This window comes from Oryza sativa, chromosome 1 (genome assembly GCF_034140825.1).
Source record: "Oryza sativa Japonica Group chromosome 1, ASM3414082v1".
Taxonomy (NCBI): Eukaryota; Viridiplantae; Streptophyta; class Magnoliopsida; order Poales; family Poaceae; genus Oryza; species Oryza sativa.
Genome location: NC_089035.1, coordinates 34386665 through 34400974, shown reverse-complemented (window position 1 = coordinate 34400974; position 14310 = coordinate 34386665). Strand labels below are relative to the sequence as shown.

General features: G+C 42.8%; 1 protein-coding gene, 1 long non-coding RNA gene and 1 other non-coding gene across 6 annotated transcripts; all 3 read right to left on the bottom strand.

The window, feature by feature from the left end:
* Positions 1-335: 335 nt before the first annotated feature.
* LOC136351052 (uncharacterized) lies at positions 336-3839 on the bottom strand. The gene is made up of 2 exons (XM_066304583.1): positions 3509-3839; positions 336-3418 (listed from the first exon to the last, which is right to left on the bottom strand). The coding sequence occupies exon 2, from the start codon at positions 1285-1287 to the stop codon at positions 679-681; it is 609 nt and encodes a 202-aa protein (XP_066160680.1). The 5' UTR covers positions 1288-3418; positions 3509-3839; the 3' UTR covers positions 336-678.
* Positions 3840-4509: 670 nt separating this feature from the next.
* Positions 4510-4978, bottom strand: LOC136353578 (uncharacterized). The gene is made up of 2 exons (XR_010736882.1): positions 4833-4978; positions 4510-4674 (listed from the first exon to the last, which is right to left on the bottom strand). It is a non-coding gene; the product is annotated as an uncharacterized lncRNA (long non-coding RNA).
* A 3340-nt stretch (positions 4979-8318) lies between these two features.
* LOC4327625 (uncharacterized) lies at positions 8319-10338 on the bottom strand. 4 transcript variants are annotated; one of them, XR_010736874.1, is made up of 5 exons: positions 10156-10321; positions 9886-9947; positions 9676-9736; positions 9411-9550; positions 8319-8904 (listed from the first exon to the last, which is right to left on the bottom strand). It is a non-coding gene; the product is annotated as an uncharacterized protein (transcript). The 4 variants fall into 4 exon arrangements; XR_010736878.1 differs by having other exon boundaries at positions 9676-9741; positions 10156-10304; XR_010736873.1 differs by having other exon boundaries at positions 8726-9279; positions 9676-9741; positions 10156-10338.
* Between the last annotated feature and the right edge of the window lie 3972 nt (positions 10339-14310).

Here is a 14310-nt window from a genome sequence, read left to right as displayed (position 1 = left end):
AATAACGGAGGATTGGATCGAATGCGACTAGCAAATGAAGTACAACCTCATCCTCGTGGCGCCCTCGTCTCAGCATGGGTGCGTGCGGTCCGGTTGTAGTCGAGTACGCCTCTACTGTGGTGTCAAGCACTAGTTTTCTATATTTTAGATTTTATAAAAAAAACTTATTTTGTAAGTAAATATCTGAAATAACTTATCATACAAATAGATATTTTTTTTCGTCCAAATAGGATACAACGTCTTGGCATCAATGATTCTGGCGTTGACACCCTCATCCTCGTGATAGTAGCACCGGAAAAGACGATGAAAAATTTTGATGGTGGGACGAAGAAGAATAATGTTTCAGCAGGTGCCAAAACGGAAAAATTTTCCATTATTAAAAAGACACCTACAAGTATGAAGGCAAGGCCAGTCTTATCGGATGACGCCCTCAAGAAGTTGATTCCAAATCCAAGCCATTGTTTGATTTCATCCCGATTAATTACTAGTTTTCGGAATGTAAAACAAATTGGAAGAAGAGTAATATGAGTACTATTTGGTTACTTGTTTCGTCGAGAATGGAACCGTCAATAGATTGAATACATCATCAGGGGCGTCGGGGTCCGTCGCTCTCACGCCGGATCTGGCGGGGACCGTGGCTGGCACGGCGGGGCACAGGTTGGCGCGGCCGGACGGCGGTCACAGCCGTTCGTGGCGGCGCGACGGGGCGCGGAGGAGGCCGAGCGGCGCGCGTCGGACGCGGGAGCAGGCGGCCGGAGTGGTGTGCGGCAGATCTGGCCCTCCCGTGGCCAGATCGGGTGCGGGCGGCGACGAAGCCCACGGCGAGTGGGCGACTCCGACGGCGGCATGGTGGAGGCGCTCCCGTGGCCGGTGGCGGAGGAGGAGGACGGCGTGAGGCCAGCACGGCGGCTGCACGTCGCGGCCGTCAGCGAGGCCGGAGGCATGGAGGCCGTCACCGTGAGGCCAGCGCAGGCGCGAGCGACGACAGAGGTCTATACCTAAAGCACCCATATCACCAAAATAAGGCACAATGTTTATGTGGAGGTTGGATAGCAGCAACAGAGCCTGGCACAATGCCAATGTCAAATTCTTCTGCAAAAGGACATGTAATTTAATAAGTTCGATAGCATGGAATACATGGTGTAATAATTTTAAAATGGCATGGTGAATAATAGAAATCATTAGAACAAAGAAGATAATAGGAATTGTGAAATAATAATAGAAACTCAGTGCTAGTAATACACGTGCTATAATAATACAGAGTATATGTATTGATACTATATCCATGATAGGAATCAAACAATTTAACAGTGTGAAAGGGTGTTGATAATCAAATAAAGTGAATTTCCAGAAACATGCTTTTTTTTCCGTTGAACCTGAAAAAACATGATTTTAGTTTGGAAATAAACTGCCGTTCACGACGTACCTGACCATCTGTTCGGGAGGGAAAAAAAGGTTTTAGTGTGGTATTTGTACAATGAATCTACATGTCATACCATAATATAGCATGAAAACATGAATAGGTAGCTAGTAATCTTAAGCACATGTACAAAATGCATAGTTTACAATAATGACAGAGCTATACAGACCTAAAGGGCCATACTGCAGATAGTTTTGTATGTCATAGTACAGACTGGTATGTTGCTGTTTCATTCGATTTATTCTAGGAGGGATTTGAGGTGTAACTGTCCACTATATAGCAAAGTATGAACAATTGTGTGTTCATTAGATGAAATTGCGTATGGTTGGTGTGCTAACATGAGCTGTCATAAGGCACCACTTCAGCTGTACAAAGAAGGAAGAGGTGCATATCTTTTCGATGTTCCCCCCCCCCCTATCAATCTGGAAAATAGAGGGCTTGCCTATCTGTATGAAATAAAATTTGAATGACAAATTATTATAAAATGAACTATCCTGAAAGATATACCAGTGAGAAACAAATAATATAAGCATCCATAAGTGACCAGAAAAACAAATATCAGTGAGCAACATGAAGCAAGTTAGCTGTGTATTTACAGTGATCACATATATGTAGAACCAGAACTATAGGATTGCTGGTCACATTTTTTACGTCCCATTCCTTGAAGCAGCCTATGAAGCATTCCATCCTGCTCGTTTAAGATAAATAAACAACATGTGGAGAAAGATTTGTGAAGTGAACCATGAAGCGGAAGTCTGTTGGTACTAAGGTAGAAAAGAACGCATCTCTTGAACAACACGGCACCCATACAGAATTGCAGATATGTTAGGACAAAGCTTCAGAAATGTAAGCCTTGTCACAGGATTATATGGCATGATAATGTGAATAAACCAACAGATGAAACTTTAACTGACGCTTGAACTTCCAACCAAAGTTAATAATGAAGGCATTAAACATAACCAAAGCAAAACTGATTATCACTTACAGACTGATCAAGGTAATTAAAGCAAAACTGATTATCTGCAGTAGCTAGCTTGAACTTTTCCTCCAGTTGAATCATTAGGTAAACAAAAAGATTTAAAGCTAACAGTTACTATTTGTAATATGGCGTAACTCTTATATAAGCAAAAGCAATAAGAAAACTAAAACCAAGTAAAATCGTTGTGCAGTTTTGTGGCTACGACAATATTCACTGCGCTAATCAACAACAGATACTTGTAGACTATGTTTGTGAAGCATTTCAACTGCTAGCATATATAGGACACGAGTGTCCTATATATTTAGCTTTAGGAATTTCAAAGATTCCCAGACAGCTGATGCTAAACCATGATCAAAGTCATGTGTCCTGTCTGCAACTGCAAGATTATATATAGTAAAGAAATGAAAGCTTGTGATGAACTCTGAAATCTGCAAGTATTTAACGAAACAATAACAAAGTTGTGTACCTTAATTTTATTCCAGTATAACAGGGTTGCTCAGAGATTCATTGGACACTATACAACAAAAACACAGCTGCGTATCCGGATGAGGATTCGATGATGGTAATATAGCTTATGAGTATTACAATGCAGCAGCAGGCAAAATAATCTGAGAAACTTTGGTCGAGATAGAACAACCCTTCAATATGTTTGCCTTGTAAAACAGTCTGTGCATTTCTTCTGGATGGAATAATGACCATGTAAATCATCATTTGTAGAGTAAAGATTGATGAGACTAATCAATAGAACAAAATAATTAAAAATAACAAAAGGCAGACCAGTGAATTAAAATCCAGATCTGAAAGGAAAAGAAGCAAATGCTAGATTCGGTACCAGGACTCAGTTTTCTTTTTTCAGCAGAGTAGTGACCTAACTGGAGCTGCCTGCCTCATCCTCATACGGCAGCAAATGGAGGAGCGCGCAAGTGGCTGGATGTTCGTTCATCTTGATGGAGCTGACTTTCTCATGGGAGTGGACGGCGGTGCAGTGGCTGGCACACTTGCTCCACCCACACCCAAATCTTAACCACATATTTGCAACATAAGTTACCCGAATTGATCAATGTAGAAGGTATATAGAAGCAAGCATGCACAAGAAGAGCAAGTCAGACCCTGGTGTAGTAGTGGCCGCAAGCTGGCGTAGCTGTGCGAAGAAGCGGACACAGACGGCGATGGTGTCGACATCCCTGGCTCTATGAGGAGAAGAAGGTAGCGGCGGTGCGGGCCAGTGACTCCGCGAGAAGATGGCACCGCGCCCGGCTCCGTGAGAACATAGCGCCGGTCGCTGGCTCCGTGGGAAGGTGGTGGTGCCGGCCGCTGGCTCGAGGAGGAGGTAGCGACGGCGGGCGGGCGGCCGCTGGCTCGGATGTGGTGGGGACGAATGCGAGGAGTCGCGGTGGCGGCGGCGGCGGCGCGTAGGAAGGGGAGAGGAAATGAGGGATTAGGGCACGACCGACTGGGAATTGGGGGAGGTGATGGGGAGGTGGACGGTTGTGATGTGCCGTGACTGCCGGATCGGACAGCTGATGTGGGGAAAGGGCACTGTTATACTGTAGCAGATCGGAGGCCTCTCAGGGACCGATTTACTGTCGATAGTGGCCGAGGAAAACTAAAGATTTAATATTATACACCCGGTGGATTTTGGAACCCACCAAGGATGAGGTGCCGTCAAGGACGATGCCGTCCGGATCCCCACATTTTGCGCTATCCGTACAGTTTCGGCCGTCACCCAACGTGCCCGGCGCCGCTGGTACAGACTGATCCAGGCCATAACCCACAGGCCAACTACACCGCCCTCACGTGACCCATCGCGCGCGCGGTGATGTCATCTGACCACGGGCCCTGCCACTCCGCCGCGTCGCTGCGCCACTCCCGCTCCCCTCGCCGTCCTCAGCCAATCCCCAGTCCCCACACCGTTAATAAAGCCTTTGTGCTGCATTCTGTGCCCAGCGGCGCCTGCCAACCTGCCACCCACCGTGCGGCCCTTTGCTCTGGACACACCGCCCTGCCTTTGGCCGTGTCCGCATAAACAGAAGGCGCCGCAGCACCAGGAAGTTTAAAGGAGAGACTAGAGAGTAGAGAGCGGTAGGGGATACTGGTTGTCTACCCGCGAGCGGCGGGAAGTGCGTGGGCGTGGGCGTGCGAATCGAATCGCGCGGTGTGGGTCGGGCGAGCGTCGGCGTCGGCGTCGGCCGAGCCATACAGCTCTCGTCTGGACGCGGGCTGCAGCGATGGGACGTGTGCCTGGGGTAGCGTGCGCGTCAGAGTCCGGTAGGTCCTGTTGAGAATATAGACATATAATGATTTAATATATTCTATAAATAAATCATGACATTACATATGTATACTAGCATTAACGCATCATTAGATCTACACATGTAAACTAAGCAGTAAAACATGAACAGATCAAATATGCGCAACATGTCGAAGACGTACCGAGGTGGCGGTCCCAAAAACCTTATTGCCGCCTTCTCCCGGTTCAGGACGTCGAAGGCAGATGTTCCGGAGACCTGCTCTCCCGATCTCAGGTGCACGTCGGCGAGCGGGATGGAGTAGTCTACGAGCGACGGCGCAACACAGAGGAGGAGGCAAACCCTAGATTGATTTCGTGTGTTTTGCGTGAAGGCGGCGGCTCGGTTTATATAGAGATAGGTCGCTTGATCAGGGCGCCCGCACGATCTCCACTCCGCGTAACCGAACCGGATAAGTCGCGCGTAACTTATCCGGACTCCACGCCGTTTTCACGCACCGGATTTTTCGGAATGTTTCCAAAACAAAACAAATCCGAATTTTCCTGCAGCAAAACAAAACTGTAAAAGGAGGCTGCATCTGCGCAAGGGTGAGGAGCCAATTTTACGGACCATTCGACACGTACGTCATGCACGCGCACCTGCCAGGCGAGGCGAGCGACCGTGTTCCCCTTCTCTCCACCACACATACTTCAAGTGGCTAGGAGGGCATCCTCCCTTTTAAGGAGGTCCCCCTCTCCTAGAATAAGCAAGGTGATACTAAACTCTATATACATGCCATCCCATGAGGTGAGATTTTGTGATTTTCCAAAGAATTAATCTTCGAATGGACCTTAGCCCATCTATTAATTCCAACATGTCCCGCCCTCTCGAAAAGCCGGAGCACGGATGCCGTATCGCTATGACGGGAGCAGGTCGGGCCTTGCCGCACGTGGTGGCAAATGTGTGGGGGGGGGGGGGGGGGAGGGGGGGGGAGCAACAGGGGCGCGGGCTGGCGGGCGTGTTTTTGACCGGATCCACGCCCCTCGCGGCGCTGCCTCAGATAGTTGGGCGGGCCTATGCCGCTTGCAACGTCGTAGCGTCTTCTTCGCCTCTCCATTCGCCCACAGTGGAGTGGATGGTCGATGTCCGTCGACCGTCGTGCAGCTTGTGTTCCTGTCTGATACGGAGTACTTCTGACTACTGACGGGCTGACCCAAGAACCTTCTGGCTGACGTATTCACGCAATCACGATCCGCGTAGTATGATTTCTCGGCACGATTTTCTGCAGAATACCCGTGCAGACAGGACTTACTCCCTCCGTCCAAAAAAAAAAAAAGCGACAAGAGCACGTTATGACAAAACTATCCTGCAAGTTGCTACGTTTCTTTGATCATGTTTGGGAAGCAACTATAGTTCGTAGCTAGTATCATACCGGTTCGTATATACGTTTCTTGCCTCTGCCTCCTGATTTATTTTCTCGATTATGTAATTGCAGTTCCCTAAATTCTGGATGAAAATCTAAACTATTTGGGAAAAAAAATGTTTGGTTCTGAAAAAAATTACACTTGTTAGAAACTCTCCAAACAAACCCTTTATAATTTTAATAGAAATAGGCGAAAATAAAGCATTGTACTATGTTAATCAAAACTAAAGGCCCTGCGTGCTGGTACATGGCAGGTTACATTCCAATGTTACTTCAGAGACTATGAGGTTGTTAGGAAAGAACAAAATAGTGATTATAATCAGAAACTTATCATGTGTACACAGTTTAGGGTTCCTTTGGAAGGTAGGAAATCAGTAGGGAATTTAACTAGAGGAATCCAATCTAAAGAAAGAAATTCCTATGAGAGACCTTTAGATCGTGAGTTGGTTGAAAGGAATTTCAAAGAATAGGAAAATGTGTTTAACATTTTGATGGAATTCAAACATTTGGTTGCACTTCATGTTTATAAATTCCTTCGATATATTCAATACACTTCCTCTTTATCCCCCCTCTCTCTATCTCCTCTCTCTAACAAGTCTATATATAAATCTTAAATTTCACGTATTTTTCCTATGAGATATCTAAACAACATTACATGTTTCTATTGTTCATGTGGTATTCCACAAGCCATGACACATTAATCCCATGTTTTTTTTTTCTATTCCTACATTTTTTTTATTGCATGCTTTTAAAAGGAGCTCTCAGGGTTTACACACCAAGGAGACCAACTAATAAATGTCAGTGAAGATTTGGAAATGATGTACACACACATATATATATATGAACATCTCTCCGCCCAAATATAATTTAGAAAATGACTAGAAATGCTTATATTTTTTATTATAATATACTAGTTCTTATGATATTTATTAGTCAGTATGCATAGAATACGTTTCTATTATTTTAAAGTGTTGACGGGTTGTACTTGACTACGATAATTGTAAAGTATTGGAAACGTTGATGCTAGGGCATATACGAGATTGCGGTAAAAGAGACCGGAAAACATAGATTTTGATATAGGTTCAAGCTCCTCTACTGACGGGTAATAGCTATACTCCTGTTGGGTGGAACCGGTGTTATCATTATATAATCACAATCTCTTACAAGTACAATAGGGAGTAGAACCTAATCTAGTCTGTCAGTATAGCGGTGTAAAGTTCGAGCATGGGATCGATGGCTAGCTGTTACTGATTTGCTCGAACAAGAACTCGATAAAATTGGATGTGGCTATGGATCTTGTGGCACTCGTTGGATCGCCTTGTCATTTGGGGTTGTCTTGTATTTATACCGTCGGATATTTTCTTGTCCAAATAGAACTAGCAACTATGGATGCGACCTAGTAGTGCCGAGTAGGACGTTGCTTCTCTCTCCTTACCTGGGACTCGTTTTTTATCTTTTTAGGACTTCCACTATACGTGTAACGTTTGATTCCGTTTGATTCCGTATAAGATTTGGTATGACAGACTTACACTTTCTCTTGTCTCGACATGATACATGTGTTTTATCTAGGGCTGGATAACGAGCCAGCTCGGGTCGTTTGAGCTCGTTGTCTTAACGAGCCTGCTCGGCTCGGCTCGTTAATATTAACGAGCTAAAAGGCTAGCTTGGCTCGACTCGCGAGCTGGCTCGTTAAACTCGTTAGGCTCGTTAACGAGCTATATCTTATTGATATCATATTAATATTATCTATTTTAACATTTTATTATGTATTAACATAATAATAAACACTAACTAATATAGTACTCAATAAATGTGAATAGTTTTGATGTAATTAAAAGACTAAGCACTAGTCAACAAACACTAAGTTCATGAAGATATGGTGATGTTTTATACTAACGAGCTAAACGAGCAGCTCGCGAGCTAGCTCATTAAGCTCACGAGCTAAAAGGCTAGCTCGATTTGACTCATTAAGACTACGAGTTCAAATCGATGAAAGCAAAGCTTGCTACGAGCCGATCCGAGCCACGAGTTTCGAGCTTTTTGTCCACTCTTAGTTTTATCTCTGACTTTACTCTGACCACAATATTATTGAGCGATACGGATGGTTACCAGCTAGAGCTTGGAAAGGAAATATTGTACCAAAGAAAGTTATAGGAGACTACAAGTTCATTAAGTACTAGCAAGGACCCCGCGGCGTTGCCGCGGACGCCAAAAGGCAAACTTCAATAAAAAAATATCTATCACAACAATTACTCAAACATTAAAATATATCTATAACATTAATCTCAATTTTAGGTGATGGAAGAACGAATTGGTTACATGGTGTATGAATAGATACTATGGAAAATATCGGTATATGAAGATGTTTGTTGGCAGACTGCTTGAAGGTGCCAGACTTTTATTAAGATTAAAATACAGCACCTAAGGATGATTTACAACATATGTTATATTATTGTAGAAAATAATTAGGAAAGTAAAGATATGCTATTCCAGAAGATAAGAAAGGAAAATTAAGGCAAAATAGCACTATTCAATAGGATTAACTAAGATAAAAGATCTATAAAGCTGATGCTGCTAGAGATGAACCTAACTGGGAAATAAATGTAGTTGATCCCAGATTAGCAACACATATGTACCCCTGCTTAATACCTTTCCATTTTCCATAACAACAGTAATGCAGCCCAACAAAAATCTAACTCATCCCAGATTAGCAACAATAGTACCCCAGTTTAATACCTTTTCATTTTTCCATAACAACAGTAATGTAGCCTAACAAAAATGTAGCTCATGCCAGATTATCAGCAATAGCTGGCTGAGACTTACCTAATGCAACTTTTCATGGCACATGTTTACCCTGAAAATAAGAAGCATAGCAAAGTAGTAGACATTCAGAGTAATAATAATTAAGAGCTATAGGATTTCAACCATAAGTGCTCGTTCATAGTCTGGATTGCAGTTTTATGTAAAGCAAAAGAATTTTAAGAAGCAAACACCATATATATGACAGCAGCTATTTACATTAGCGGCTATAATGCAGACCTTCTAAACAAATGGTGTTGCTTCTAAGGCTGGGTGTGCATACTGATGCCATCCTGGGCATATACCCAAAAGGGACAGTCATGCATATAGCGATGTCATCCACACGTGCACGCAAAAAATAAGACGTATCACATGGCATATATTCTGGCAGTTTAGGATGCACCATGTGAAGGGAAAAGGAACAATTTACCTGGATGTGATATGAAGGTAAAGCTGGATATAGACAATTTAATAGAGAAACTAATAGAACTTTTCTACGCATGTCAATTGAAGAAAGACCAAAAATTATATAGCTAGCTCATGTGCACCTTTAATACTCACCTAGAGAGAAGGAAAGGGGTTGATGGAGAGGTGGGCACTTGTCAAGAGGAAAGAGGTGGGTACTTGTATTGTTGTATACAAAATAGTCAAAGCAGGCACATTTCACAGGTGTACCGCATGGAGTGGAAGAAGCAGCGGATCTGCAAAATATGAGAATATTGATTTTTGCATGATTCTGTAACTATACCACAACAGAGGTAACAACGAATAAAAATAATATGCATGATGATGGAAAGACATCTCAAATATGAAAAGATTGCCCTACCAATAAAAGCATCATTAACTGAGGAAGCATGTCATCAGTAAAAAGTGAAAAGAGTCATGATCTGTCCTGGTCGGTGAAAAGGGGATGAAAGGAAAGCGAGAAACTATGAGTAAATGTAATGGGTGAAAAAAGCAAATAATCGGAATGAAATGTCTAAGAATGCAAAGCCGATGTGATGCCGGCACAGAGATAAGAACTTGGAAGACTCACTGTAGTTTACTCCCTTTTCTAATCAGATTTGCACATCAATCCTGTTATTATAAATTTGTGACCTGTTCAAGAGAGATGAACAAACAACACAAACAGATGAGAGAGCAGAAATGCAGTCCTATTGTTTAGTGCAACCGCGCAACCTGCGGAAGATATCAGGAAAGCCACACTTACTGCTAGTAACATGCTAGTTGTTAAGAGTCACAGGAAGGGAGTATTATTGATAAACATCGTTACTGAAAGAAATGCTAGAACAAATTTAATTATCACCTTGCCGGTTACTATGGATTGAAGCCTCATGGTGATGAACCATCCATATGGCCTCATTTGCACATACCAGCAGAGTTTGTACTATGCAAAATGAAGAAATGCCAGCAACTCGTGTATATTCGCACAAATGAAGGCCCTCGTCATCACATGAAAGCTACAAAAGCATCTGCAAAGCCATGAAACCTACAAAAGCAAGGTGTTATGCATGCAATTCAACAAATATATCACTTACTGAAGACCATGAACTTGATAGTCCATATATAGGACTCGTAATATAAGCAATCATTGCAAACGGTTGCAATCAAATTCAATTGTGTGCCTTCTATACTAAACATGAAGATTATCTATGCAATAGTAAATCATCTTCCAGGTTGAATGAGCACCTCATTCTTCTCATTTGTATCGCCGTGAAGCCAATTAGAAACATTGAAGCATGCGGCAAAAAACAATCATCTTATGTACACCAAAGCAGTTACTAATTATTCCTATGCAAGCAGAAATAGAGCATGTGCAATCGGACAAATAGCACAATGATTTTTTATAAGTTAACATTTCATGGTGCATGGTTTCGTGACATACTGCACTAACCATAGGTATATGAACACATGATACAATTACATGGGGAAAAATTTGAAGCCAATATCCCTCTGTACATGCAATTTTGCTATGTGTAAAAATGAAAATATGTGCTGTAATCACATATGGCTGCTAAACAAATGGAATCCCAGCAGGATATATAAAACTATTATGCATCACTAAAACAATGGGAAATCATATACTGTGAAAGAAATAGGAAAACATGATTGTTGTTTGGACTTTAGGCCGATTGTACGGCTAGCAAACATATCAAAAGTATTTGATTGAGTCTTATGTACTATTGGATCTTTTTGTTGGCTGTGTACACCTTCTAAAAGGTGCAGAGGCCGAGTTAATTTATAATCCTTTATCTAAAAATCAAAAGAAATCTTTATGGAAATTAGTAGGAACCATACCTGTAACAATGGAAGAGGAACATTATTGATATCCCAGACCAGTGTGTATCCTACGCACCTGCATAGACAGCAAAGCAAAGCCAAACTGAGCAGTAAAACAGCTACTGCAAAAAGGAATAGGTATGCAGATCAACAATATGAGGAAAAGAAAAGAAACCTAATTAAACATTAGTACATACAGAGCATGGCAGTACCAACTGGAGAGGTGTGGAGGAGCCGACGAGCAGCAGCCATGAGAAGCGAGGAGATGGCCGTGGACGAGATGGTTGGTGGCGGTGTTGGCCGGTGGATCCACGAGAAGACTACGGCTGCAGCCGGCACCGTGTCCGCGGGGAGGTGGTGCAGGACAATGGCTCCAGGGGAGAGCTGCGGCGCCGCTAGCTCGACGACGACGAAGCGGCGCTGGGTCGCCGGCAAGTAAGGCGACAAGGCGATGGCTGCTTGCACTGCGAGAAGATGGTAGCGCTGGCCGGCGGCGAGGACTCTTGGGGCGGAGGTCGCAAGGATCTTCGGATGGGGATTGCGGATTCGGGAGTAGCACGGGTGGGGAAATGTGGCTTACAGCGATTCTTGATCCGAGAAAACCCTAGAGAGGGCGAGACGGGGTGCCGCGTGGGGGTGGGGAGATGGTGGCGGCGTCCAGGAAGAAGCAACAGCGGCCGCGGATGGCCTCGCCAGGAAGCGACAAGGGCGAGCGTCGTGAGCTGCGCGCGCGAGGTGGAGACGAAAGGGGAACGGTGGCACCGTCGGAGTCGACGAGGCAGCCGAGAGAATGAGGAATCGATGGGTTTGATGGCTACTTTTTTTTCCTCCGCCTGTTGCGAGCGGCTGGGTGGCTGGTTACGATGGCAAGCGCGTGCCTGGGCAGGAGATCGAACAGCGCTGATTTTTTGGGCAACGTGGCCGTGCGGACGAGTGAACAGTGTACAGTACCCGTCGGCAGGTTTATAGGATTTATATGATATGATATGATTCGGACTGGACTATATATGCGCATATCTTAAAATTTGACAATGTAAGCCATCATGTCAAGTTCGACTACTCGATCAATTTATATCGATGTCTACTACTCCCTCCATCCCATTTTAAGTGCAGTCATGGTTTTCCGCGTTCAACTTTAACCGTTCGTCTTATTTAAAAAAATAAAAAAATTAAAAATATAAGTCACGAGTAAAGTATTATTTATGTTTTATCATCTCATAACAACAAAAATATTAATTATAAAAATTTTTCAAATAAGACGGACGATAAAAAGTTGGACGTGGAAACTTATGGTTGCACTTAAAATAAGACGAGACGGAGGGAGTGTTGAGAAGTCAGAATGCACGAATATAGAGAATAGAACATTTGTCAACATGGAGAAAAGAAAAACACACTATTTAAATATAGGAAAAAAACAAAAGAATGCATATCTTTCTTACTTATATATCCCTTCTTTCTATAAAGCTAATATCCACTAAACACCTAAAAAGCTCAGCATGCAAGCATATTATTTATGAGCACTCCTACAACCTACATACAAACATGCCACATCAACCCATTAAATACACAAAGCTCAACATGTAAGCATATAGTAATTATATTTATAATTTATTTCATTTTAAAACTAAACATACACATGCTAAATCATTATTCTCAAATCATTTTCATAATATTTTAATCGATTTTATCATTTTTTCAATATCTAACTTATATCCCGTAATAAAGCGTGGGATATCATCTAGTTTAAATAGTGTGTCAAAGTATCCGTTCTTTTGTTAGATATCTTTAATTTAATGTGTTTTTGCCCATTATGATAGAGATAAATAGCTCTTTGATATCGTATGATGTGAAACATCACCTGTGTTTACTTTATGTAGGTTGTTAGATCTATAAATACTCCCTCGGTCCCCGTCCCATAATATAAGGGATTTTGACTTTTTACTTGCACTGTTTGACCACTCGTCTTATTAAAAAAATTGTGCAAATATAAAAAACGAAAAGTTGTGCTTAAAGTATTTTAGATAATAAAGTAAGTCAAAAACAAAAATAAATAATAATTTTAAATTTTTTTAATAAGACGAATAGTCAAACAGTATATGCAAAAAGTTAAAATCTCTTATATTATAGGACGAAGCGAGTATATTCGATCATATAGCAGAATTATCGTTCTGATTTTTATTTAGTTGATATAAAGTGGTGACTACAAGATAATTGTTGACTTTACTCTATTATATAATGTAAAAAAACTTAATCTAAAAGGGAATGTGATCTCTTATAGGCCCTGTTCTAACTTCATAAAGATACAGATTTTTCCTCGTTTTTCATTAGCACGCTTTTCAAACTGCTAAACGGTATATCTTATGAAAAAAATTTATATAGAAGTTGCTTTAAAATATCAGATAAATCTATTTTTCAAGTTTATAATAATTAAAACTTAATTAATCACGTTCTAATGGATTTTTCGTTTTGCATATTCAATTTTAATTTGAATGCAGCCATAGTACGATAAATCTAGACCTATCTTATCTATTAGTTAAGTTTTTTTTACATGGAGGGAGTATGTGTTTCGCATTGGCATTGGCACCAGCCACAGTGCACCACTTTACATGGCGCGGTACGTGGGGTGGGCCTTGCGGGTGCCGTGTCCACGCTTTCCTGGCTACTGTTGGTCTGGTTGGGTGGGGACGTGGTGTTGGCGAGGAATAATAGGTGGGGACTCGGGTCAGCGCCTCGCGTTCCGCTTCCACCCGCCTCGCGGTTCTCCTTTGGCTGTCTGGCGGGCTCATCGCCCTCTGCTGCTGAGTGCTGACAACGCTCCACAAAGGACGCCGATTTCCAGCAGCCGCATCGACGAGTGGATCCTCTGCGCCGCTAACTTGTTCATCAGTCGTTGTGTTGGACAGTTGGAGTAGTCCGGTCGTGCCGTTCCGCCGATCTTTTCTGTTGATTACAGCTGTATTGGCGTGTATAATTCGTCAACCTTTTATTCTTTTTTCGGGGGGCTCTCTGTACGACTCTACCGGGGCTGCGCGACGACTCGTCAAGCGTGATTGCGTGAATCACGGGAACGGGATGGTACGCGCTCGTCGTCGGCAAGCTTGGAGCAGTTTGTAGTGGATCTGGCTTGTCTCGCAAGCAGCGACAACACACTGCATGTTCCGAGATTTTGTTCTATGCTGGT

Coding starts and splice junctions, on each gene's coding strand:
- LOC136351052 (XM_066304583.1), bottom strand. CDS start 1,287: ATGGATATAGTATCAATACATATACTCTGTATTATTATAGCACGTGTA.